Source organism: Callionymus lyra, chromosome 5 (assembly GCF_982586985.1).
Source record: "Callionymus lyra chromosome 5, fCalLyr1.hap1.1, whole genome shotgun sequence".
Classification (NCBI taxonomy): domain Eukaryota; kingdom Metazoa; phylum Chordata; class Actinopteri; order Syngnathiformes; family Callionymidae; genus Callionymus; species Callionymus lyra.
In genome coordinates, this window is record NC_141822.1 from 23,755,701 (window position 1) to 23,782,253 (window position 26,553).

The 26,553-nt window shown below is 39.9% G+C and overlaps 4 protein-coding genes across 5 annotated transcripts in view; 3 read left to right on the forward strand and 1 right to left on the reverse strand.

Annotated features, from left to right (window-relative positions):
* LOC148079833 (vang-like protein 1) overlaps window positions 1–2,668 on the forward strand; it is a 40,361-nt gene extending 37,693 nt beyond the window's left edge. For both annotated transcript variants that reach the window (XM_087791516.1, XM_087791517.1), the window contains exons 7-9: window positions 177–342; window positions 1,247–1,481; window positions 1,543–2,668. In XM_087791516.1, coding sequence (XP_087647642.1) covers window positions 177–342; window positions 1,247–1,481; window positions 1,543–1,803 — 662 coding nt within the window. In that variant the 3' untranslated portion in view covers window positions 1,804–2,668. The remainder of the gene's footprint in view (window positions 1–176; window positions 343–1,246; window positions 1,482–1,542) is intronic.
* A 2,957-nt stretch (window positions 2,669–5,625) lies between these two features.
* Window positions 5,626–12,135, reverse strand: LOC148079834 (calsequestrin-2-like). The gene is made up of 11 exons (XM_087792569.1): window positions 11,902–12,135; window positions 11,706–11,790; window positions 11,542–11,642; window positions 8,704–8,812; window positions 8,207–8,280; window positions 7,485–7,615; window positions 7,371–7,416; window positions 7,254–7,308; window positions 6,041–6,141; window positions 5,900–5,974; window positions 5,626–5,841 (listed from the first exon to the last, which is right to left on the reverse strand). The coding sequence occupies exons 1-11, from the start codon at window positions 12,127–12,129 to the stop codon at window positions 5,626–5,628; spliced, it is 1,221 nt and encodes a 406-aa protein (XP_087648695.1). The 5' UTR covers window positions 12,130–12,135.
* Window positions 12,136–13,016: 881 nt separating this feature from the next.
* Window positions 13,017–16,763, forward strand: poglut1 (protein O-glucosyltransferase 1). The gene is made up of 11 exons (XM_087791518.1): window positions 13,017–13,130; window positions 13,317–13,407; window positions 13,637–13,780; window positions 13,851–13,986; window positions 14,075–14,196; window positions 14,292–14,351; window positions 14,650–14,749; window positions 14,861–14,919; window positions 15,033–15,200; window positions 15,656–15,712; window positions 15,789–16,763. The coding sequence occupies exons 1-11, from the start codon at window positions 13,058–13,060 to the stop codon at window positions 15,943–15,945; spliced, it is 1,167 nt and encodes a 388-aa protein (XP_087647644.1). The 5' UTR covers window positions 13,017–13,057; the 3' UTR covers window positions 15,946–16,763.
* Window positions 16,764–17,939: 1,176 nt separating this feature from the next.
* Window positions 17,940–23,486, forward strand: timmdc1 (translocase of inner mitochondrial membrane domain containing 1). Its single transcript, XM_087792378.1, is given in 8 exon segments — window positions 17,940–18,098; window positions 18,100–18,290; window positions 19,098–19,263; window positions 19,373–19,461; window positions 19,960–20,027; window positions 21,487–21,565; window positions 22,955–23,065; window positions 23,130–23,486. Coding segments are annotated over 8 exon segments (1,014 nt in total). The 3' UTR covers window positions 23,281–23,486.
* The last annotated feature ends 3,067 nt before the right edge of the window (window positions 23,487–26,553 follow it).

Genomic DNA, 26,553 nt, shown 5'->3' on the forward strand with positions numbered 1-26,553 from the left:
TTTGGTAAAAAGTCGTATTTACCACCACTGTATGACCCACACTTTAAGGATGGAGGGTTTTTTAAGTTCCTAAATCATAGAAGTCATGTGACTAAACGAGGTGAACGTGTTCTCATGTCTTGTGTCGTCACTTCACTCTTCATCAACGCTCACCTCGCCCTGGTCTGTCGCCACAGGTCCAGGTAACAACGCGGCCACAGCAGCAGCCGCCGCCGCTGGACTCGCTCAGTCTCAGTCCAGAGCCATGATCGCTGCAGCCGCCCGTCGCAGAGACTCCAGTCACAACGAACTCTACTATGAGGAGGCGGAGCAAGAGAGGCGCGTTCGCAAGAGGAAGGCGCGGTACGTCAAGAGTCCATTGATGATCCTTCACAGAGCATGTAGTTGTTGAAACTTTGTTGCATTTTTTTTACGCATTGAATTATTTATTTGGAATAATTTTATTCAATAATTTCTATATTAAAAGGTTGAATTCGTTTTGTTTTTTAAATATTTGATTTAAAACATGTTAGACATAGTTTGATATTTTAATTCCCATGATTCAAAAATACATTTTCTAGATTCAATATTTTTCAATTCATAGCCTTTTAAATTCAATATTAAAATGTATTCACAAGACATTAACAAAAAAATTCTCAATGATAATGTCTGAGCGTCGCATGGCCTCTTTATTTTCTTTTGTTTCTATAATATCAGCATTTTTATATTTAATTTAAAAGGTACAAATAAAAAATATACTACTTAGAAAACATATTTTTGAATAATGGGAATTAGAATATCAAACTATGTGTAAAAAAAAAAAACTGTCAATCTTGAAAACGTTCAGGTTTTATAAAAAATAAAAAATAAATCGGAAAAAGTATGTTTAAAAAATATATATATATTTTGAAAATATTTCTTTTTTTGTTTTTCAAATATTTATGTTAAAAAATATATATATATTCAAGAAAAACAAAATCAACCTTGAAATAAAATTTAAAAAAAAAGAAATATTGAATTAATTAATAAGAAAAGGATAGTTATTAAATTCAATCAATCATTCAATATTCTGATATATATCTGTATGCAATACTGTTTTTTAATCCCTAAAAAGTCAGGAATTTGCTATTGAAATATTGATTAGAAATGTTGTTTAAAATGTAGATTTGTATCAACGGCACTTGTGGAAACGAAGGAACACTAATCTAAACGCACTAATATAGTAACCAGTAGTAACTTGAGTTTTCATGTGTCATTTCCCTCACAGACTGGTGGTGGCAGTAGAGGAGGCGTTCACACATGTCAAGCAGATGCAGGAGGAGGAGCAGAAGAAGACCCCCGGTGACATCATGGACCCCAGAGAGGCAGCTCAGGCCATCTTCCCCTCCATGGCTCGGGCCCTGCAGAAGTACCTGAGGACCACCAAGCAGCAGCACTGTCACAGCATGGAGAGCATCCAGCAGCACCTGGCCTTCTGCATCACCAACCACATGACGCCCAAGGTCTGACCTCCGACCCCGACAAACACACACATCATGTTTGACCCATATTGTCGACCCTCAGGCCTTCCTGGAGAGCTACCTGACCCCGGGGCCCACCCTGCAGTACAGCCGGGACCATTGGCGGGCCCGGCAGTGGACGCTGATCAGCGAGGCGTCGGTCACCAGCGGCCTGAAGGACGGCGCCATCTTCCTGCTCAAGTGCGTGGACTTCAGCCTGGTGGTCACGTGCAAGAAGATCCCCTACATCCAGATGTCGGAGGAATACATCGACCCCAAGTCGCACAAGTTCGTGCTGCGCCTGCAGTCCGAGACCTCCGTGTAGAACCCCTCATGTTTTCAATGGGTTTTTACATTTTAATGTTTTTTATTATTATCTAAAGTTGACAGAAATCAGTTGAAACACTTTTTCATCACAGTTGATTTTTAAAAGACATAAGTGCACACGTGTGTGTGTGTGTGTGTGAGAGAAACACTCTTTTATTTTTACTCCCGGAGCCGAGTTTCTGTGGACAGACTTCAGTTTCTGGACATCAATGCTTTCACAGTTTCGATCGACTCATCCTTTCCTTCTTGAAGAAACCAAAAAAAAAAAAGAAAGTGGGACAACGTTTGTGTACTTCTGCTCTTGCATGCTCTTCAAACTCACACCAGAACTCCTCCTTCTCAGGACTTTTCTTCGCCGCATCTGCCTGACCGGACGAAGAGAGGTCAGAAGGTCAACAAGAGTCGTCCAGAGAATGCTTCTTTTTTTTTTTTATACTCGAGGTGGAAGCACAAGTGAATGTTTCTGTTCACTCACTAAAGCACTGTTACGTCATATTCATATCATTTCCATTCACTCAAGTCTGACTCTTGTCAACCTTATTTACCCGCTGCTGCCCTCTGGTGGTCGAAACGAGACACTGACTGGAGGAGGCGTTAAAAGAAGACTCAAACGCTCCGGTTCACGCTCTTTTATTTACTGACGGATGAACTTTGTATGACCCCGGGTGTGACTGCGGCTCCTGTTTGTACACTGTATCTATTTATATACGCACGAGTGTCAGCTGACATAAGAAGCCTTCGTCCTCCTCGTCACTGTGGTGAGGGTCGCCATTCCTGTGCGTGACGTGGATGTGTTGACACGGTTCACCTTCACAGCGTTTGTAAAGAGAAAAAAGATTAAAACATTTTTATGAAGATTTGTACATCGACTCTGACTGCACTTCCTGATGATGTACCTGCTCAGGTGTATTTACAACCTTCATTCTGCATTAATATAAACTAAATAAAGCAGGTTTATTTTAGTAAATATCTCATAGGCAGTATGTTACTCAGTGGATCTTCAATCTTTTAATCAAATTATTATTAACAGTAACACAAACATTGTAATAAAATAATTATCAATGGAATTAGATCTTATTGAAAAGTTAAGCCTTTGATTTGTAGTATTTAAGTACATAAATATAGTTTTATCACTTCTTGTTGGTTTAATTAAAACAGACTTTAAAAAATTTAAGTGTAGGTGTTCATTTTACATTTACAAAACTACATTTAAATTAATATATTTTCTCAATAAATCAATTGAAACTATTTGCACTCATTATTCAAATGTTAAATATTAATTGAAATATTTTTAGAAGCCAAAATGTATTGACAAAAACTCAAAACTGATTTACTGCTGCTTTGTTGATTTTCCTGTTTAAATGTTGTTGTTCTTTTGTTTGTACAGCCCAGCCAGGGGCGGTTGAACTGAAACAGTCAGGATGAGGATCAGCTCCTCTAAATCCAAGACCAAAGTTCTCAGTTGGAAAAAGGTGGATTGTCCTGTCCAGGTTGCAGGACATATTCTTAGGTGAGTATAATGGACTATTCCAATAATGGGTCTTCAGTCTTAAGGTCTCTGTACTGGTCTGGTCCTGGTGAGGAACGAGCTGAGCTAAAAGGCAAAACTGCTGATTTACTCGTTGATCTATGTTCCTACTTTCCTATAAGGGCAAGAAAGAGAGAAGAACATAGTATATATCTATATTGTCGACTATATATTGAATTTGACTTGTTTCCTGGCCCCCCTTTTAATATATAAGCCCCGCCCCTTTAATATAAAAGTCACTCGTTTAATACAAATTTGATCTTGTTTTGATATCAACGTGATCTTCTCTGATCTGTTCCGACTGAAAGATTTCCTGCATTTCCATTCTGAACCTGGAGTTCATCTCCTTCTCTTCCATCCTCTCTGTTGCTCGGGTTGTTGATTCGTACCCCGACACGTCGGTCCTGAACGATGAGGTCTGCGATGCTCCGTGTTGCTTGTTGTCTCGTGGCCTCGGATGTAATTGGCCTGTCAGAATGTTGCGCTCGCTCCACGTGCGCCCCGAATAAATGTGGGCGTCCAGGCGCTGAAAATGAACTCTTCCCCAGGATGAGGCCACCTGTCCACACTCATCTGCCGTCCGTTTAATCCCCTCTTCCTCTCAGCAGCAGCGGTGGAGAGATGACCCAGACGTCCAGGAGAGCATTTGCATCTAAATTGACTTCCTTTTTTCCCCCAATTTGTTTCCTGATGAATGGAGGAAGAGTCTTTTTCTTCTTCTGTCCTCGGCTAAACAGGACTGATGAATAGTCCAGCACTTCCTGTGTGTGTGTCCTCCTTCTCCTCCTCAGGCTGGACATCATCACCCCTGACACTCACATGTTGGATCACGACAGAGCCTCGGGTCACTCTTGTCATCTCACACACACTTGAACGTCCGCCATGTTTGAGACGATTCGTGTCTAAACCCTCTGTCGTGAGACGTCCCGTCGACACCCTGAGCCCCCCGATGACTCATTCATGTCCAGCATGTTCACTCGGGGTCGACTTATTCTGTTCGGTGGGGCCCTGGTGGGCACGCTTTGAGCCCACCTCGACCCCCTGTGGCTTTGAACGGATCCTTGCTTCAATTAGAAGTGAAAACCGTTGTGAATAATTCACTGCTTTCTAAATTATTGATGTAGAAGGTCGTAAAAAAAAAGGTTAGTCTGTCCATAAATACAGAGCTAATGTTTTTGTCTTCTGCTATAAACACTTGATGTTTCCTCTGGAGATACTCCCAAGTTGTTTGTAAAAAAGATGCTCCATGTTCTCAGAAATGTTCTTAGATCTGTCATCTCTGGTCTATGCCCTGCCTTTTTCCTTTACTGATTTTATTATTGCTTAGGTCTACTTTGGGAACTCTAATTTCCTCCCACGGTAAAAAAAAACAAAAAAAACACTGGTGATTAGTGGAGATCATCTTACACTGCTAGTCTGGTTCCCTTAAGGTTTCTGCCCTTGGCCCAAGGTCCTGCTTTCCCTTTATGGAGGTACATTTGTTCCTTTATTAATCAATCAAAAAAAGGATTTTAAATTCTTCAATCCAAACAAATATTTAGATTAAAATTTCTTTAAACAGGAAAAAATTTTAGCAAAAAGAATTAGAATAAAAAAAAATTGAATGTAGGATATTGATGTTGTCATTATTAAATTGTTTTTTTTTTTTACTTTTCATTGAATAAAAACAAACAATGTGAAGTTTTTATTTTGTTATTATTTAAGTGAAAACCTTTTTGAAGAAGTTTCTTTTTATATAAGTAAAAAAAAAGTTTTGAGTTGCTTTTTTTTTAATTAAATAAAATTGTAATGTAGACATAGGTTTTACAGCTGCTAATATGACACGGGGAAATATAGTCAAATTCAATGTTTAATGAAGAATGAAAATATTAATACTCAAGTTGATTGTTGAAAACCAAATACAGCATATTCAAATATATTAAATTAATTAATTCAAAGATATTTTGAAATATTCATTCTTCTCCTCTCTATTTTTAAATAATATTATATATAAATTATTAAGGATGAATGACAAATACTTATGACCCATAGAAATATCTCAAGTTGAAGAAAACAACATAATTTGTTACAATATTTCAGTTTATTAACATTTGATTCTAAACATTGTATGAGGTGACGTTAGAGTCGCAGAATATCACTGGACAGTGACTTGTTAGCTTCACTGAATAAACATCTCCAGAGAAACATGAAGATGTGACGAGAAGTTTAAGTTCTAGAAGTTAAAATCAACTTTTAGGACTTTTATGGAGCCACTTCTTGATCTTCTCGATCCTCATGAGACATCGAGACCTGTTACAAATCCTCTGGATCCTCGGACTCCTCTTCATCACCTGGGTCTGCGCTGTAGTCTCCGTCCTCCGTGTGGTCATAGTCCTCAACGTCGTCTGCAAACTCGTCGTCGTCCTCCGTGTTCACCCTCCCCGACAGCACGTCCTCGATCCAGTCCTCCAGGTCCTCGGCAGTGGGCAGGTCCTCGTCGTTGGACATGTCCAGCCACACACTGTCGGCCTGAACGACACAGATGAACAACACGTGGCACTGACCGAAGGGTCGTGTCAGAACCTACATCTGTGACGTTGACCACGCCGATCTGAGGCCGGAACAGGTCCAGGTTGAAGGTTTTCTCCCAGTAGGTGGTCAGCTGAACAGAGCAGGACCTTCTTCAGAATAATTTCTACGGACAGGATCAATGGTGTGAAAGTGAGACCAGAGGGAAGTCGTCCGGGTCGATCCAGACGATGCTGAGCTCAGGGTTGTTTGTGTTGTCTCGTGCCACGTCCTTGAGGATCTCCAGGAACTCGTAGCCGTCTGGAGAACAAAATGGACAGAATCAGAGACTAACTATAGGCATAGTGGGGCCCCGGGGCCACAGACCTCATCAGAAAGGATCTGGTCAGAGTAGATCAAACTGATGTCATAGTTGTCAAATAGTTATAAAAAGGGTTTCTGACAAATGACTTACAATATTATTTCGTACCTTTTAGTATTTGTTACTTTCTTAACTTTCTCTTCTTTAGAATTTCCTGTCCTTTTCATTGAAATATGTATTGTATGTCAGAAGGAACGGAAAGAAATATATATATATTTGAAAAATATGTAAATGATACACGAGTAGATTGCCAACTTGAGGCGTATACTGTATATTTTATTTCAAAGCCTCTTTTTTTTGGTCCGGACATTTTTCAATTTTGTTTTTCCTTCTTTTCTTTTCAATTTCACCTTTTCATTTAAAATTAAATGATATTCGACTCGATTTTTCCTATTGTTAATATATTTTATTTTATAGCAAATTTTTCTGCGTTTTGTTTGTTTGGGCGGGATATTTTTTAATATTTTGTTTTGTCTTTCTTTTATTGTATTTGCTAAGAACTGGAAGGAAAAAATGCCAAATATTTCAAATTATATTATATTATCTTTAAAAGTCATCTTTTAGACTCAAGAAGTATTCCTTTAACAATTTAAAATCATGTGTAGAAAAAGAGAGAAGAAACCAAACAATTGCAAAAATAAACAGAACAAAAAAGAAAGAAACACAAAAACAATATTGAAGAAATTGACAGAACTGTTGGATGAAAGGTCCACAACAGAAAGAAAAATAAATAATGAAGTTAAAAGAACAAAAGAAAAAGTGTTTCAACATCACAAAATAATAATAATGATAATAGTATACTTGAGTGTTGTGCAGTAAAGACATATATATTAAAGTGATTAACATCTTTGTAGCAGAATAAACAGTTTACTATTAGTATATACAAAATACAATTATGCAGAAAGTTTGGTTTTGAGGCCGACAGAAAAGTATAAAAGTTTCTCCTCAAACTCAAGTTAAGCTGCAGCAAATGTTGTGTAGTCTAGTTGTGGAAACGTCTTCTTAATGATCTAGAATCATTGACTTGATCTCCTGCTTCTCTCAAACCGACCTGGATCTTCCTCCTCAGCGAAGGCCACGATGTGAACTCCTTCCATGTCGTCCTCCTGCACGCCAGACACAAATCTGAAGCTTCAACAAACACTTTTCTCACCAAACCAGCTCTCACCCAAGTCTCGAACATGTTCTCCGCCCGGAGCTTCCTCAGGGTCGCCCTGGAACGAGAGCGCACGCTTCAGAACCTTCAAGAACAACAGTTGATGACATGACGCGTGAGATCCACCTCCTGTGATGGTTGACAAAATCCACGATGTCCATCTCCGTCAGAGGTCTTCCGGGCAGGATCGCCGGCTCCTCCATGAACGGCTCGTAAAAGTTGACCTCGTTCATCTTGAGTGAAAGATGTTTGGCCACCTGAGAAGAAGGTGTGAGGAGGAGGTGTATGGAAGGTGATCAGTGCCATCACAATATTGAAGGTTGAATTTAACATTTCAAATGTTGAACTTTTTCATTGAAACATTGTGGTTTTTTAGTATGTAGTAAGTAACTTTTGGAAATGGATTTAATTATTTGTATATTAATGATCTGATTTTTAATAATTTATTCAACAAATATTTTTATTTTAAGCCTTTTAAATTCAATATAAAATGTTAGTATAATCTACTTGATTAAACTTTCAGCCAATGATGCGACACTAAGACTATGATGATGACAAAGAAGCTCATGATCAAGCAACCAACATTTTTACATTGAATTTAAAAGGCTACAAGTGAAAACAAATTGTATATTTAGGGAAACAATTCTAATTGGAATTAGCATTTTTGTTTTGAGAAAAATAAACCTTTCCATAAAGACGATAATCATTAAATACTTAGAAAACAACATTTCAATAAAAAAAAAGAATCTTCATTTTAAATGTTAAATGCACTACTTTAATGGCACTGATCTACTTCCATAGAGTTACTGCTCTAAACAACAACTTCACTTGCACAGATTTCTGCTCACAGATTTGTCGAAAGTAGCAAAGAACTTGATGTACGGCTGGAAACGTTCCGAAGCCTCCTGGAAAGCTTTGTAGTCTGAAGAGAAAAAAAAATGTTGGATGATGATGATGATAACACTCTTATTATTATTATTCTCTCCCCCATTTTGAGGGAACAAAAGAGTTGAATGAGTTCATCATAAAGACACACGAGCTCCTCCATCACTCCGTTCAAGTTGACCCATTAGACTGGGAAGTGGAATCTATTTGAAGACTCTCTGGAGAACAGGCTCTGGATCTCAGCACCAGCCTATCTGTCCCATTAGCAATCTCCAGAGAGCTGCTGCATCATCATGTTAAGCTCTAGTTATTTGAGAGGTTTTGTTGGTCCATGAGAACATTTTCCTGAAGAATATGACGGACATGATAGATTGGATGATACCGTTCAAAACACACGTGCAGTAATCGAAGCTAAACGTTGAGCTGTTTGTTGTCCGTCCAAAACGACGTCAGTACGCACGTGAGTCTTCTCCTCTGAAGTAGCCGATCAGACGGATGTCCTCCTCCATCCTCTCAAAGGCTCGCAGCTCCATCGCATTGTTTATGATTTCTACGGGGTCTTCCAGCACCTGTAGGGGGCGACATATTTAATATGGAAGGAATTGATGACTAGAATTAGATAGATGGATACATAGCTTGGATGGATGGATGGATGGATGGATGGATGGATGGATGGATGGATGGATGGATGGATGGATGGATGGATGGATGGATGGATGGATGGATGGATGGATGGATGGATGGATGGATGGATGGATGGATGGATGGATGGATGGATGGATGGATGGATGGATGGATGGATGGATGGATGGATGGATGGATGGATGGATGGATGGATGGATGGATGGATGGATGGATGGATGGATGGATGGATGGATGGATGGATGGATGGATGGATGGATGGATGGATGGATGGATGGATGGATGGATGGATGGATGGATGGATGGATGGATGGATGGATGGATGGATGGATGGATGGATGGATGGATGGATGGATGGATGGATGGATGGATGGATGGATGGATGGATGGATGGATGGATGGATGGATGGATGGATGGATGGATGGATGGATGGATGGATGGATGGATGGATGGATGGATGGATGGATGGATGGATGGATGGATGGATGGATGGATGGATGGATGGATGGATGGATGGATGGATGGATGGATGGATGGATGGATGGATGGATGGATGGATGGATGGATGGATGGATGGATGGATGGATGGATGGATGGATGGATGGATGGATGGATGGATGGATGGATGGATGGATGGATGGATGGATGGATGGATGGATGGATGGATGGATGGATGGATGGATGGATGGATGGATGGATGGATGGATGGATGGATGGATGGATGGATGGATGGATGGATGGATGGATGGATGGATGGATGGATGGATGGATGGATGGATGGATGGATGGATGGATGGATGGATGGATGGATGGATGGATGGATGGATGGATGGATGGATGGATGGATGGATGGATGGATGGATGGATGGATGGATGGATGGATGGATGGATGGATGGATGGATGGATGGATGGATGGATGGATGGATGGATGGATGGATGGATGGATGGATGGATGGATGGATGGATGGATGGATGGATGGATGGATGGATGGATGGATGGATGGATGGATGGATGGATGGATGGATGGATGGATGGATGGATGGATGGATGGATGGATGGATGGATGGATGGATGGATGGATGGATGGATGGATGGATGGATGGATGGATGGATGGATGGATGGATGGATGGATGGATGGATGGATGGATGGATGGATGGATGGATGGATGGATGGATGGATGGATGGATGGATGGATGGATGGATGGATGGATGGATGGATGGATGGATGGATGGATGGATGGATGGATGGATGGATGGATGGATGGATGGATGGATGGATGGATGGATGGATGGATGGATGGATGGATGGATGGATGGATGGATGGATGGATGGATGGATGGATGGATGGATGGATGGATGGATGGATGGATGGATGGATGGATGGATGGATGGATGGATGGATGGATGGATGGATGGATGGATGGATGGATGGATGGATGGATGGATGGATGGATGGATGGATGGATGGATGGATGGATGGATGGATGGATGGATGGATGGATGGATGGATGGATGGATGGATGGATGGATGGATGGATGGATGGATGGATGGATGGATGGATGGATGGATGGATGGATGGATGGATGGATGGATGGATGGATGGATGGATGGATGGATGGATGGATGGATGGATGGATGGATGGATGGATGGATGGATGGATGGATGGATGGATGGATGGATGGATGGATGGATGGATGGATGGATGGATGGATGGATGGATGGATGGATGGATGGATGGATGGATGGATGGATGGATGGATGGATGGATGGATGGATGGATGGATGGATGGATGGATGGATGGATGGATGGATGGATGGATGGATGGATGGATGGATGGATGGATGGATGGATGGATGGGTGAATGAGCAGACAGATCGATAGAAGGATGGTTGGATGGACAGAAGGATGAATGGAAGGATGGATGTATAGAATAATGGTTGGATTGACGGATGGAAGGATGGATGGGTGGATAAATGGATAATTGGCTAAATGGATAAACTGATAGACGGATGAATTAAAGAAAGGACGAATGGACTGATGGATGGATGGATTGATGGCTGGATGGATGGATGAGTGGGTAGATGGATGGGTGGATAGAAGGATGGGTGCATGGATATCTGGATAGGAAGATGGTTGGATGGACAGAAGGATGGATGGATGGATTGATTTATTGAAGATTGGACGGATGGACTGATGGATAGATGAACGGACGCATGAACTGACTGGTGGATGGATGGACCAAAGAATTAATAAATGGATGGATGGATTGACTAGGGATTTAAAAAGGGATGGATGGATGGATGGATGGATGGATGGATGGATGGATGGATGGATGGATGGATGGATGGATGGATGGATGGATGGGCTGATAGAAGGATGGATGCATGGATATCTGGATAGGAAGATATTTGGATGGACAGAAGGATGGATGGATAAATGGATAGATGGATGAATTAAAGATTGGACGGATGGACTGATGGATAGATGGACGGACGGATGAACTGACTGATGGACCAAAGAATTGATAAATGGATGGATGGATTGACTAGGGATTGATGGATGGATGGATGGATGGATGGATGTTGCTATATCTATGAAAGGCTGAAAGAATTAAAAAATGTTTCAAGCAAAAGTAAGTTTCACTCACATCCAGCAGAAACTCCACCAGCGTGTCAGCAGACAACTCTCCATCAAACTCAATCATGCGGTCGTCTTTGAAGACGTACAGGCTGCCCACCTCCTCCAGGCCTGAGACAAGAGGACCTCAAGACAAGAACCAGCAGAACCACACATTGTTTAAGTCGGACCTACCCAGCTTTTTAGCCACTTTGAAGTCCTTCCTGGCATCGACCATCCCGAAGCCGATGTCCTTGTTCTCCAGCACCTGAGCCGTGAGCTGAAACACGTGACAATTCAATATCCGTGCATCTACTCGACATCAATAAAGTAGCAGATGATGATACAAGATCTGTTCCTCCATCATGTCATCACCCTGCGTCCGCCTCACCTCCAGCACCAGCTCCGTCATCTGGAAGCGCTTCTGCAGGCCCTTGTTGGCAGGAACCGGCTCGTGGTAGAACAGACACAGCAGGTCGAACCTCTTCAGCGCCTTCTTGTAGCTGCGCTCGTTGATGTCCAGCACGCGGTCCTTGCCGTCAAAGTTGGGGAACTCGAGACCCTCCTCGGCGGCGCTCTGGAGAGCCAGGAGGACGAGGAGGAGAGAGAAGAGGAGCATCGTGAACCGGCCGGAGTGAAGACAAGATGTTGACTAATGTTCCATCACTGCCATGTCTTCTCCACCTGCCTCCTGCTCGCTCTCTCACTCTCGCTCCCCCATGAGCTCCTTCCTCCTTATAACGCAAGATGTGATTGAAAAGTTTGTCCTTGACATCATTTTTGTAACCAGGAAAGAGACGCCCTGAGGATTTGAACAGTGAAAAGATGAATCTTCTAAAGTTACAAAGGAAAGTTGAAACCTTGTCACACACGCAGCATCAATGATATGTGTATGTGTGCTGATCCCAGGTAGAAGCACAAAAGGCAGGCAATAAATCAAAAAATGACGTTGAAACTGTCAATGTACTCAGAGAACAATCCAGGTAGAGAGAAAAAGCAAAGACATGACCTCCTTGGCAGCGGTATTCAGGTGGATAGTTCATGATTGTTGCTTTCAAAGTAGCTTGTCATTATAAACTTCTTCGGCTTTTAATATCTATCTAATGGAGTCCATGGCCCCAAATTGAATCATGAATTAAACTGAAAGGAGAACGTGACACGTGTGTCTTGTTCTTAGAGGCGCTGATCCTCATCCATGTCAATTTTCGACTAGACCAGCCTCTCTTTTAACCTCAACAAAAACTAAACAAATTAGAACTAATAGCTCTCTCAAATTCGTCGTTGTTTATCTGTGTTTATACTATTGAGAACATATTTTATTTACTTATTTATTAAAAATAAAACAAATTGATGACAAAAAAGGGAGCAGGCTGCAAATCTGTGTCTTACTTCCCACATCATAAAGCAGCCAATCAGTAACTAGTAAATAGAACTGTGCCCCGCCTTCTGACTCCATTCTGACCAATCGCGAGCAGGCTTTGTGCGAAACTTCCGTAATCACTGTAGTAACTTTATCTAAGCAGAAGCAGCGGACGAAACCCAAAAAGATGGGTTCGTTTTGGACATACGCGATTTCAATATTGGTTTATCTGTCCGTCAACCACACTGCCGTAGCTTCAGGTATTGAATTTATTGCTTGGAAAGTTAGAAAAAGTTTTTAAAAAGCGATGTTTAGCGCACTTGTTTTGGAGTCATTCATCACTACACACGCTAGCTAACTAGCTTCTGCCGGCTAGCTTCATTGTCAACACACCAACTGAATTGTGACTTAATACATCTTTTAATTATTTTTCTCTGTTGTTGAAGGGGGAAAGTGGGAGCGACTCAGAGGAAAGATTGCTGATGCAGTCAAAGGATACTCTCCATGCGTTTCTTCCAACTGTAGCTGTCATCTGAGGTGAGTCTCTGCTTCAGTTATAACTGTTAGTGTAAGAGGTAATAATCCAGTCATTATCAAGAGTAATTAACCAGGTGAACATATGGAGACAGATTACTGCACAGCAATAGGCTTAAGTGCATCTTAGCAGGTGTTAAATTGTGTTTAATCGTGTTGTCGACTTAAGAATCGAGGCTATTATCGTAGAAATAAAGAAGCAGGTTCTCTAAAATGTTTTCTTTTATTTCAGTGTTCTGAGAACAGATCTACGGCCATTTAAACAAGGGATCACTGAGGACTTTATGGCGTCTACTGTGCAACGTGGGCTCGGTACCCACTATCAAATCATCGGACAAAAGATGTACAGAGAACCCAACTGCATGTTTCCTGCCAGGTGAAGTCACTTTTTTTTCTTTTTAAGTTCAGATCTGTGTGCTCATGAAAAGACTTGTGGGTGTCTCCAGGTGTAGTGGTGTTGAACACTTCATTCTGGACGTTATCGAAAGGTTACCTGACATGGAGATGGTGGTGAATGTACGGGATTACCCACAAGTCCCCAGCTGGATGCAGCCCACTCTGCCCGTCTTCTCTTTCAGTAAGGTCAGACTCTGCAACCACAAAAAAAAACAAAGGCGTCGATTTACTTTTAATTTGACTGGCTGTGCTTTGGTTGGATGATTTGGGCTAGACCGCAGACTACCAAGACATCATGTACCCTGCCTGGACATTCTGGGAAGGGGGTCCTGCTGTGTGGCCTATATATCCCACTGGGCTGGGGCGATGGGATTTGATGAGGGATGATCTGAAAAGGTATGATTAGGAAAAGGAAATGTTTTACTTTTGTCGGCTCAAATATTCTGTCCATGCTCTCCCACATTAAATTAATTTTATGTCTTTTTTTTCAGGTCTGCAGCCTCCTGGCCTTGGGAGAAGAAAGTATCAAAGGGATTTTTCAGAGGCTCCAGGTTAATTTTCTACATTGATAATGAGTCTTAAGAACCTTTTTATGCATGAAAAATGTTTTCTATTCTTCGTTGAAACAGTAATTGCATTTGCTGATGGAGTGAAGAGGCTTTTCTTCAACATTGCAGCAGTTCTGAAATTGAATAAATTCAATGTTTTTTCCCTCGTTTGTACACGGATAATTTCTAAAAAAAAAACATTTTAATTTTATTTAAACCTGGACACTGATAAAGACATTTTGCATTTTGGCCTTTTTTGTTTAGCATTTACATCAATTTTTTTCTTTTGAATCTGTTCCAGAACCAGCCCAGAACGTGACCCACTAGTGCTTCTTTCCAGAGAGAACCCAGACTTGGTGGATGCAGAATACACAAAGAACCAGGCATGGAAGTCTGATAAGGTCAGTTTCCAACACAAAAAGATAACATTATTAAACTCAAGCTGTCAAATTATAGCTTATATATTTAATATATAATATTTAATATTTTTCATCTTTTCCTGTCGTGTTCAGGACACGTTAGGAAGACCCGCAGCAAAGGAAATCCCACTTGTGGATCACTGCAAGTACAAGTAAGTTTATTTCTGACATTTAAATAAATATCGATCTATATTCTTTATCTTTAATATTCTGTACATGTGTCGGCTCATTTGCACATCTGTAACTCTTCATCTCTTGCCTCTAGATATTTATTCAACTTCAGAGGTGTCGCCGCCAGTTTTCGCTTGAAGCATCTTTTCCTGTGTGGTTCGTTGGTCTTCCATGTGGGAGATGAATGGTTGGAATTTTTCTACCAGCAGCTCAAACCTTGGGTTCACTACATCCCAGTCAAGCAGGATCTGTCTGACCTCAGGTAAACGCCGTCAGGTTGAACCGTATTGCAAGATTATCAATGCAGTTGCACCTTGAAACTCAGATTAAATTGATACAACCATGTTTGGTTTTTTTTTTCAAAACCCATTTAACGCAATAAGAAATATAATTGAAAAGTGTATGAAGGCTACATTTTTCAACAGAAGAAAAAAAAATCTCGACTTCTGAGATTTTTAAATTTTGGGACTATGGTGAGTACATTATAGTTCCAATGTACCCATTTAAACCATTTTAAAAAGTAAGGATAATAAATAAAGTGTCAGAGTGTTACATTTTTAAAAGCTTGAATTCTTGTGTGTTCAAAGTCTCGCTGTAACATGTTTTAAAATGTATACTTTGAGTAAAAATAGGACATCTGGAGGTCAAGGCACATTTGAATGTTGTTCAAATAAAATAGTATCACAGTTTTGACCATTTTTGTGTTTCCTCTTATAGAGAACTGCTGCAGTTTGTCAATGAAAATGATGACGTCGCACAAGAAATCGCAGCAAGGTACATGTGGTTTGACTATTATTAGATGATTATGTTTTTAAATAGTTCTCAATAACTTCATCTAAATTTCCTGCAGGGGTCAGCAGTTTATTCTGGATCACCTTCGGATGGATGACGTCTCCTGTTACTGGGAAAATCTACTCACGGAGTACAGCCGGAGTCTCAAGTATAATCCAAAAAGAAAGAGCAGCTACAACCAAATTATCTCCAGACCCAGCAGAACAGAGCTTTAAGAAGTTGAGTCGTAAATGATGGCTTGCATTACTAATAGTGACTTGATTGTATTTTAACAATATGAATTCTGTGGTATGCCGTAAAGCATTTTAAGTTGCTTTTCGAATCAACTTTAGACGTTTCTTTCAAACATTTAGCCTTAATTTCACAGGGAAGCGAAACTTGATCGGGTTAATGTTACATTACTAGTTAAGAATGTGTAGTTGAAATTGAATTCTTAAATTAGTCACTCATTGGGCATTTGTTTTTACTTGTTACTTATTCTTTTAAGTGAAACCCAACCTAGAAAATGTACAAACAGCCCTTTTTTTGACTTTTTATTCAAATAAATTGTAGCTTAAAAGTATCATTTATCTCACTTCAAGTTACCAATCAGGACACTCATGTTCTTGTATTCCGTGATAGTACACTAAATGTTTCTTCCTCTGGTTTGTCATTTTGAACAAAAAACATAACATGTGATCTTTTTTTACATTTTGATTTGCTGTGTACTTGACAAATCATGATCCATCAGTTTAAAGATGAAGAATCACCAACAGTTGAATGACGTCTCTTGTGTTGTACTGCCCTCCAACGGTGATTGAGGAAACAGCACCAACGTGGGTTTTTGCTTGTTCCAAATGTTCGCCTTACTTTGCATGTCATTGAATAGCAATAAAATGTTTGTAATCTCTTTACAACATAGCTTTAACATAATGAGTCTATTTAAAATGATCAAGAAGTGAAGTTGAATATGTTGTAATATTCACATGTTGTGTCCCTGATGCAGTCTGGCTTCACCAAATGTTTTTTTTTTCCAATAAAATGTTCTTTCTTATTCTCTCATTTGCCACATTCGTCCTAAAATGAGCATTTTAAACACATCTCAGCACATGCAAGTCACAATTCTGCATTATTATCCACTTTTATTCAGACCAATAGAGGTTTTTGTAGGAGTCAAATGAAATTACTTGTTTTTTTTATTTGTTTGATGTAGTTTTTAGAACTACTTTGATACCAGCCACTCGCAGTCCTCCACCGCTGAGTGGCGCTGTTTCCAGAAATGATATCTAGGCAGAGAGGTTAGAGGTCAAGCTGCCGGTAGAGAACCGTGCTGCACAAGGACATCTTCGCTAAATGTTTACTAAACATGGTTAACATCCAAATTTAAAATAAATGTAAAAGTCTGACCAACGGCTGGTCATTTAATACACCAACAGTTTCCCGGAATACCTGTTTTTTGTCTGGTAAGCTGCTTTCTATCCTCGACAGCGTTAGCATGCTAACATCTAAATGACATTTGTTACTTTTTTATGTCATACAAACAAACTCCTGTTTAGTTTATGAATGGCATCTTAACAAATGTAAACTTGACTATTCACAAGTTACGACAGCGAAGTTACAAGAGCCAATACAAAACAAATAATGGTTTCCTAACATTTTATTTTTTGGGTCAGTTGTTGTTCAAATGTTGTTTACTGTGTTTTCCTGTATTAAATGTATTTGTAGGGTTGACCTTGAGTGTCTTTGAAGGCTAAATTTAAATAAACTATATTATTCTAACACTCTAATTAATCCTTTCATATGTTTATATGTGTATTATATGGAAAGCCCTCTTTATTATACAGTATAGTTTCTATTCGTTTGCTTATTGTATAAGGATTCAAGCACTTCTATAAGCTTATATATATATATATATATATATATATATATATTCTTATATATATGCTTTTTCCATTCACTGGGAATGGAGTAAAAGTTTATTTCTATGAATAATATATTTAAAGCCGATCTAACCTCAGTGTGGTTGTTTATTAAACATTGTATTGGAACATTTTTTTTGAGGCAACTGAACAACCTTAATGAAATATGGTCGATTCCTGTGCTACTTTCAGCTCAATGATGACTGTGATTGTCAATCTGTGCTCTCAAATGTCCTCTGTATAACAGCTGGACGCTCAGGGCTGTGTGTTTTGAAGATGGAGCTTAATTTGAAACCCTGTTTGTATCATCCATGTGTTTCCTCCCTCTTTCCAGCCGCCAGCTCAAGCGTGAGGCATCCAGAGCAGCCCTGGACCAGGCCTTTTCTCCGTGGAGGCGACTAGCAGATTCGGGCCCTGGAGGCGCACCGAGCACCGGCCTGCTGCAGGGCCTAATCCAGAGCGACAGACCTTTTTTCCTTCTGCTGCCCGCTCCCCAGAGTCCACGCAGCTGAGATGGCTTCTGCCCAGTCTGCACAGATGTCCTCTCCTCCCACTCTGGCTCCTGCACCCATCACTGCCACCAGCTCACTGCCAAAAAACATAGGCAGGCCAGAATTCCCAGATACGGGATGGGATCGCATCAAGGACCTCTTTGACCGAGAGTTAGTAATCATTTTTCTTCGTTTTATTTTGGAAGGCAAGAGAACAAACTTTCATCAGGGTTTCTAACAAAGCCTCTGTAATGGCGATGCCTTAAGCTTTAGTAGGTTGCAAGTAGGGGATGAAAAAAAGAAAAATATCTATACACTTTAATATACTATATCGATATTTAACCACACTGTATTGTTTTTATTTATTTATTAAAGTATATTTTTAGCTTCAAAATCATTTTCAATTTTTATCATAGTACTTTTCTAATTTATATTTCAAATAGGCATGTATAAAATTAAATATTTCAATTTTTAATTTACAACTAGAAGTCAAATATTTGCGAAAATTAGACATTTTTGTGTTGAAAATATGATTCTGGCTTCGGACGCAGTCATAAAGTCCGAAAAGTCAGGAAATAATCAAATCCTGGCGATGGCTGAGGACGAGAGGACACAGTCGACTCCAGCTGCTTTTAAAGTTTTTGTTTGGGCATATATTTTTCATTTTTCTCAACAAATAAAAAAAAACCTCAATTCTAAAAACTCAATTCTAAAAACTCAAATCTAATACTACTCTCATGTAATGCAGTTGTTTTGTGTCCAAATGTAATCTCTGTTCTTAAATAATTAAAATCAAGCTCATCCTACCGCACGTTTAGAAGATGCCATGAGAAATGAATGAGAGCCGAGTCGATTACGACTCAAAAACTTTAATATTTCCAAATATCTGAGGGATCAATACATTTTTACCTTACCTTACCTTATTTTAAACGTCACCTTGTCAATGCCAATGTCAATCTGCTATTTGTCGCCCTCTAGTGTTTCCCGGACGTATCCCCAAGAGCTGACCGACGTGATCAAGGGAAGTTTTTTTGCAGCAATTGGGGGCATGATCTACGGAGGCCTGCCTGCTGCACGGCACGCCAGAGAGAGGTACATAAAACTCAACCAGGCCCAGATCTACACCAGTCGAGTGGAAGCTGTGGTATGTTGCTTGTTGCAGTCTGTGCGTGTCACAATGACCGCTTTTGTGATTTACCTTTTACAAAATGATGAGGCTTATATGTTTCTCTTCTCTCTATTCTCAAAATCAGCGCTCATCTCATAATGCTGCCATCAGAGGATTTGTGAGATACGGAGTCCGATGGAGCTGGAGAGTCTCCATGTTCGTCACCATTTTCAAGTAAGAAACACTAGCAGCCAAAATTGTGTTGTAATTAAACTTGCCCCAGTATCAGGATTATATTGTATCATCTGATCCTTCTGTTCTAGAATTGAAGGAAGATCAATCGTTTTATTTAAACGTTAAATATGAATTATTAAAAACACACTGAGGTTGTTTTCCAAGAGATTGCATCGAGGATAAAAGTGTAGGAGTGTCTTTACTTTTTAGTTTAATTAGCATGGACATATTTCTGATGCGAGTTAAGTTAAGTTTTCAAAATATATATTATTTGGTCATATCTGGTTGGTTCTGTGTTTGCCTGCATGAGTTTGAGTTCTGAGTTCTCTAAAGTTCTCCAACAGGTCTTTTGTCTCTGTGTCAATATAGTAGACTCCAGGGAATAAGTGGTAGAAAATAAATAAATAAATGAATGTGATCCTTAGATTGATAATGTTACTGCTTCAATGGTAGAAAAGAATAGAAACGTATTGAAATTCTCCCTCTTTCTCCTCCTAGTTCGGTCAGTACCGGCCTGTCTGTGTACCGAGACAAGTACACTCTGACTAACTTCGCAGCTGCTGGAGGTAAGTCTCTTCTGTAATCTGCTGTTACAGCAATAATGTGTACATTCACCATTATTCCCATTCAAAGGTGAACCCAAGGTTAATCTGGGGTTCAGGGCTTTTTTATTTTTTCTTAATATTCATTCATAGATTCCTGCTGCCAACTGGTCTGACTGCATGTTGTGCAGAGTCGCCTGCAGTTTATTCAAAACTCTGCAGGGAGAATTCTGAGCCGCTCTAGTAGAAGAACTCACGTTTCTCCGATCCTTAAAACTCTTCTGATCCAGCCTTACACCCCAGCTCGGGCTCTGAGGTCTGTGGATCAGAATCTACTGATGGTTCCACACACACGGTTCAGGACCAGAGGAGAGAAATCCTTCAGACTGTTGCTCCTAAGCTTTGGAACGATCTTCCTCTCCCTCTGTGTTTGATGGATCTACTGACTCCTTCAAGAAACATCTTAAGACGTTTTTATTTGTTCAGGCTTTTCCTTGATTTTCTGGAACTCCTGCTGTGTTGTCAGTGTTATCTTGAAGTATAAACTTTATTGATTGTTTGTTTGTTTAAGCGCTTTGTGACCCTGGTCTGGAAAAGCGCTATATAAATAAAAATGACTTGCTTACTTACTTACTATCAGGATCAGCCTAGTGTTTTGTTTTCGCTTTGTGATTCACAATATGAGAGACCAGAAAACATAACTGCAATAACCACACTCATGATTGCTTCCTTTCAAACTTGTCGACGAGCAGGAAATCGGTTGAGCATAAGATGATAAAATTGAGCATAAGATGATCGACAGGATCAATCTTGAGCCTGGCAGGGTGAAGATGTTGATGATCAAGATGACTCTAATGGATAAACACTTTCCCAGAGTATGTAGTTTGTTTAAATAAAATAAGGGTAATTAAGACACAATTTAAAAAAATACAAATAATCTCAAATCAACACTTTTAAATTGAAAATGTTTACTTTTGAATAAAAAAAAAGAATTCTGATTGAATCAACTTTCATTTTATGGACTAATAAAGAAAAAAACGACCTTCATAGTTGAGCTGTCGATGTATCTCAAATAAATATTTACGACTGGTCTGATGCTTTGTCGCGTAATGGCACCATCTAGTGGATACTGTTAATAACTACAGGGAAATCTCGGATAATGCTAAGTAAGTAATTTAGATAATGTGTATATAATAAAACATCTACAATGTCCGCGGCAGAAGAAACTGTGCATAAACTTTGTATTTTACGTTAAGCGTCTATACATTCCAAATGTATTTTATTAAAGGGTTTTCGATTAATCTTAAAACATTTTTCATCATGGCATTGGTTGTTGTTGTTTATTTTCTCTATAGAAAATTCAAAGGTTGCTTATTGTCTGAAAATAACTCCCAGAAGCCATTGCAGGAGAGTAAAAAGATCCAATAGTGACTACGACTTGCTGCTCATGTACCTGCGTCTAACATTTGCGACGTTTGTTCAGCGCTGACCGGATGTCTGTTCCGACTGAACCTGGGTCTGCGGGGTATGGTGGCCGGAACCATCATCGGAGTCCTCATGGGGTAAAGTCCGCTTCTCACTTCTGCAACTAATGGATTTTTATTTTTTTGTCAAGCTTCTCGAGCTCATGTGCTCGTCGACATCAGTCTGGAAGCCAGCTGCGTCCCTCGCAGCTACCCACTGTCACCCAGCTGAGCCCCCCGCCCCTCCCCCGCCTCGGCGCTGGCTGCCAGAGGGACTCATGTGCGCTGCAGAGGGTCATGTTTAGTGTTTTAAAGCAGCAGTGAAGTCCAGTGAAGCAGCTGCCTCTCTGCCTTTGTACCATCTCTGTTATCCCAGCATCTCCATCCACCATGATGGGATGTGAACTCTCGCTTCGTCTCTCAGCTTGAGAGACCCCCCCCCTCCGCCCCCCGTCCATACCCTGGTCCACGGTCCGGTCCTGTTGGCTCTGATCTTCAGTGGCTCCACTTCCCCGGCGTCTGCCTGAGTGACCAGCCACCTGGAGGCTGTGATGTGTTCAAACGCCTCGTCCCCCTTCCGAGGCCAGGTGCATAAACCAAGGCAGGCGTCTAATCTGGAAGTACATCACGCTCCAGATCTCGTCCCGGAATTGTCCGGGCGCGAGGCTCGGAGAGATGGAGCGGCTGGGTGACGGAAACGATGCCGTGAAACACTGGATGATGAACGAGAGTGAAGGCAGGCGTCTCGTCTCGTATGTCACGCCTCGTTCACCTCGAGAACAATCCTTGAGTCCTCATGACTTCACTTATGGGGACCGACTGCAGGGATTGAATCATCACAGCAAGAGCAGCAAAGATCTCCGCTCTTCACCTTTGACCCTCATGTCATTCTTACAGAGCAGAAAACTCATGAAAGTATATCATCAGACTATTGAATAGTTCAATTTAAGGTTTAAAAGGTTGACACTTTAAAAAAATGTTATTAACATGTTTTTTAAGTATTTAATTCCTTTTCTAATTATTTAATTTGAAAATGTCTATGTAGAAATTAATTAAATTAAATTGAATAATTTAAATGTATTTTTTTTAACTTAAATAGTTTTTAATTCATAGTTTTGCTGAAAGTTCTTTTGGTTTCTCTTACATTTATAAATACATTTTAAAAGGCTACTAATTAAAATAAATTGAATTTAAATTTGTTTTTATTATTACAATGAGAATATCAAATAATATATATAATTAAAATAAATTCTTATTATTTAATCATTGGAAAAAAAATCACCCTTTCAATATATAAATCATTGGATTCAATTATTTTAAAAAGAATAATTTTAATTTAATTTCTTTAGTATTTGATAAAATATTCATAAAACCAAAAGAAACTAGATAAGAACACAATCTGTACATTTATTGGAAAGTGGGAATTAAAGGGAATAACATTTTAATTAAAGGGAATGAATTTTAACCTGTTTGACGTCTGCTCGTCAGGGTTCCAACTGGAGCTGCGATCATCGGTATCCAGTCACTGGGTAAAGAGAACGTCCGAGACCGGAGACGACGGGAACGCAGAGAGCTTTACGAGCTCAAAGTGGCCGAGTGGTAAGACTCACTTTAGGAACTTCTGTTGTTTCAAATCAGAAAACTTCTCAACTCTGACCATCAGGAACTCGCGCCTGCTGCTGACGGAGGAGCTCATCGGTGATCTGGACAACAGGTCTCAAGGGACGATGCAGAAGGACGTGCAGAAGATCGACGAGCTAATGAGTTTGCCTCGGAATGAAGGAACAGCTCAGGACTCGGAGTTTGGACTCTGAAGGAGAACAATTCTTGGAGAAGTTGAAAAGAAAAAGTGAATGCAGAGCTGTTGAATCTCATGCATCTGCAAAAACACGTTTGCTTTTTAACTGCTCAGTCTCTGTGATGTAATGTTCCTTTGTGTATGTTGGGCTCTGAGGTCAATAGAAGAGCGTTTGGAAACATCAGACAAATGATATGACATAAAATGAACCAAATGAACAAACCTGTTTCAGAGTGTTGAGTCTTTGAAACGTTGGGGTTGAAAATCCTGCTAAATATCCACCTTCGCAGCTTCTTCTCCCACTACATTATAGACGCCAGGTATTTTTATTCTGAGAACCGGAAGTTTATTTTGGCGGGTAAACAGGAAGTAGTATGTAAAACGAAGTTAGTCTAACCTCACCATTGATGCGCTGATTCCACGGGTTGTTGAAAGGATCCAAAAGGGTAAAAAAAAAGTTTTGTATTTAAAATTCTATATGAAGAAGCCAGTATGAGCAAACTTTTAAATGAGATTAAGCTGTTGTAGAACAATCGAATACGTACTTTTATTTTTAGATTGCGTCTTTAAATCCGTGGTTGTTGGTCAACTATCTCATGTGTTTACTGTATATGGAACAATGGCCCTGTGACCCTTTAACTGTTAACCTGTGAACTGGTTAAGTTCATTTTGCAAGAATGTTTTTTGTTTAAAAAAAACACGTGTTATTTAAGCACAAACTTCGTTGAATATGTTAATTATTTTACACTTTTAAAAACATAGTCGTTCTGACTAAATAAATATGATCGTTCGGTGATTTAACACAAAACACTGAATACTTGTAAGTTGTAAAAAAAAAAGAGCAAATTCTAGCAAGCAAAACTTTAACTAAAACTATTTATGAATAGGGTATATTCACTGTCGCAAAATAATCGAGGGTTTTAAGGTTGGATCGAATTGGTTTTAACGTGTTTTTAACTCAGTTACACCAATCGCCATTTCCACCTAAAACACTTAACCTAAGCTTCTTGGAAGTATTAAAAAGTAATATAGTTTAACAGGGTTTTTTTGCTCTCATTTTCTTTTAATAATAACTTACTGCAGTTGTTTTTTTGTTTGTTTTTTACAATACACACGTTTTACTATCAAAGTGTGTTTTGGTTTTGCCACAGGTAAATGACTAATAATCGGAATGATAACGTTAAATTGAAAACTTGTATTGAACATATTTATCTTGTATGTAAAGCAGAAATATCTATAAAAAAAAACACATTAATTAAAACAAAATGTTGCACAACAACCCGGTACATTTGATGTACCAAAGTATCAAGTAGAGTTCAAATAATCAATCGTGCGTGTAAACTTGCATTATTAAGTAATTACAGTTTCAACAGAGTAGTAACAGTAGTTACGGTGATCACAGGTTCCAAGAACAATCAGTCTTCAACAGCTTCAGGTTTGATTGCTGCACCATGACATGCTGTACAAATATAAAAGACGTACTTACATGTATCAATGTTCCCACCAGAAATATACTCTCTTTCATGGCGTACAGGTGAAGGATCAACCTCCTCCATCCAACCCTGTTCTCTGTATCCCCCTCTCTCACACCGACCAACTTCATGACCTCTTTCACTACGTCCATAAACCTTCTCCCTCCTCTAGACCTCCTGCATGGCACTTCTTTTATCATTCCTTTCATTCTGGCTGATACTCTTTTATCAAACATTAGCCCTGACAATTTTCTCCCCCGATTCCACCCAGCTTGAACACGCTTCTTCACCTCTTTTCTGCTCTGGATTGTTGACCCTAAATACTTAAAATCCTCCACCTTCTTTATCTTCACTCCCTGTAGCTTCATGGTTCCACTTGGGTTCCTCTCATTCACACACACATATTCTGAGCATATTTCTAGAGCATACCTCCACCTCTCAAGCTTTTCCTCCACCTGGTCTCTGCTCTCACCACAGATCACAATGTCATCTGCAAACATCATAGTCCATGGAGATTCCTGTCTAACCTCACATGCATCAATATTATCTAATGCAGTAAGAATGATCTTCATAGGATTTTTAACCATGCCTCTGTTTCACTGTTGCTGTCTCACTTTAAAACGTAAGCCTGTTTTCTGCACGGTATTGACCATGTCTTATGCCATTTTGAGGGTATTTGCCTGCTCTGCTGTCGTTCTCTCCTCAAAAATTCACGGTACACGAGCGTATATGTGCGTGGCAGTCAAATGGGTCCCCACTGAAACGTGTCCCCACAGTGCTTATTGCTAAAGTTATATGCGGTTTAGCAAAACATGACTAGAAACCACATTTTTTAAATAAAAGTCTGGTTGTTTTGGACTAGGAAACGTGAAAAAGTGATACTCCAAGCCTTGAGTCCAACAGCACTGGAAAGATGATTCACTAGAGGCCAGGTTGCCATGGAATTCTGATCCTCTACAACGCAACAGATCCTGTCATTCCCACTGACCAACATTCTGGATACAGTCCATGACTTGACCAGCTGACATCGCAAACCAATATCATCCAAAAAGAACATTTATATTTATTTATGTTTATTCAGACCAATATGTTGTAAGCTTTAGATTTCCTTGTGTTTGCTGGTTATTGCTATAATTTCAGCCCCTACCAAGAGACATGTACCTAGAAGTGGGTTTGACTATCTAAGGGTCGGCGGGACTTTTTCAGGCGACAAGCTGATGTCCAAATTGCAGAAAACTTTCAACCTTTTTTTGACATAAACCCAGAATGGCGGCCAATTTGGTTCAAGTGGGTGTTCTGTATACTGTAGTGCATTTGGTCTGATCCTACAGGGCTTATCAACAACTAGGTCAAACGCAGTGGCGGCCCCTGGTGTAAACAAGATGCGACGCTCGCCCAGCTGGGGCCTGGAATGCAACGTTCACAGCTGTGGACACAGAATATGGATGGCAGCTAAACATTGTCATTTCTTTCTTAACTAGAAATGAATTAAAATATACATACACGTACGTTCGTCTAAAATAGTGTGGCCACTCATGTTATGTCGTAGGGAACACAAATCTAACACATTAGAGTCCACCAGTCATGCTTTTAAAGTTGGTGACCAAAAAAGAATGGTTGATAAATGAGTAAATGGCGCCCCCTGGAGGCCATAATAGTTATAAACTCTTCAGTTAAAACTCGGAAGAGGATTTTAATCAATCGATTAAGTGAGAGAAGATTCTCTAAAGATTGCGTATATTTATTAAGGAATGAAGAGTTGGAAAGACATCTTTCAGAACAAGTTCAGCCGCTCTCCACATTTCTGGGTAAGAAAC

What these genes read in the sequence shown, in the direction of transcription:
- LOC148079834 (XM_087792569.1), bottom strand. Translation starts at nt 12,129, where the DNA reads ATGCTCCTCTTCTCTCTCCTCCTCGTCCTCCTGGCTCTCCAGAGCGCC. An exon ending in TGGTGGAGTTTCTGCTGGAT is followed by an intron (nt 8,813 to 11,541) that starts GTGAGTGAAACT and finishes CGCCCCCTACAG; the next exon opens with GTGCTGGAAGACCCCGTAGA. An exon ending in TTTGTCAACCATCACAGGAG is followed by an intron (nt 7,417 to 7,484) that starts GTGGATCTCACG and finishes CTCTCGTTCCAG; the next exon opens with GGCGACCCTGAGGAAGCTCC.
- poglut1 (XM_087791518.1), top strand. Translation starts at nt 13,058, where the DNA reads ATGGGTTCGTTTTGGACATACGCGATTTCAATATTGGTTTATCTGTCC. An exon ending in CCACACTGCCGTAGCTTCAG is followed by an intron (nt 13,131 to 13,316) that starts GTATTGAATTTA and finishes CTGTTGTTGAAG; the next exon opens with GGGGAAAGTGGGAGCGACTC. An exon ending in AGGCATGGAAGTCTGATAAG is followed by an intron (nt 14,750 to 14,860) that starts GTCAGTTTCCAA and finishes TGTCGTGTTCAG; the next exon opens with GACACGTTAGGAAGACCCGC.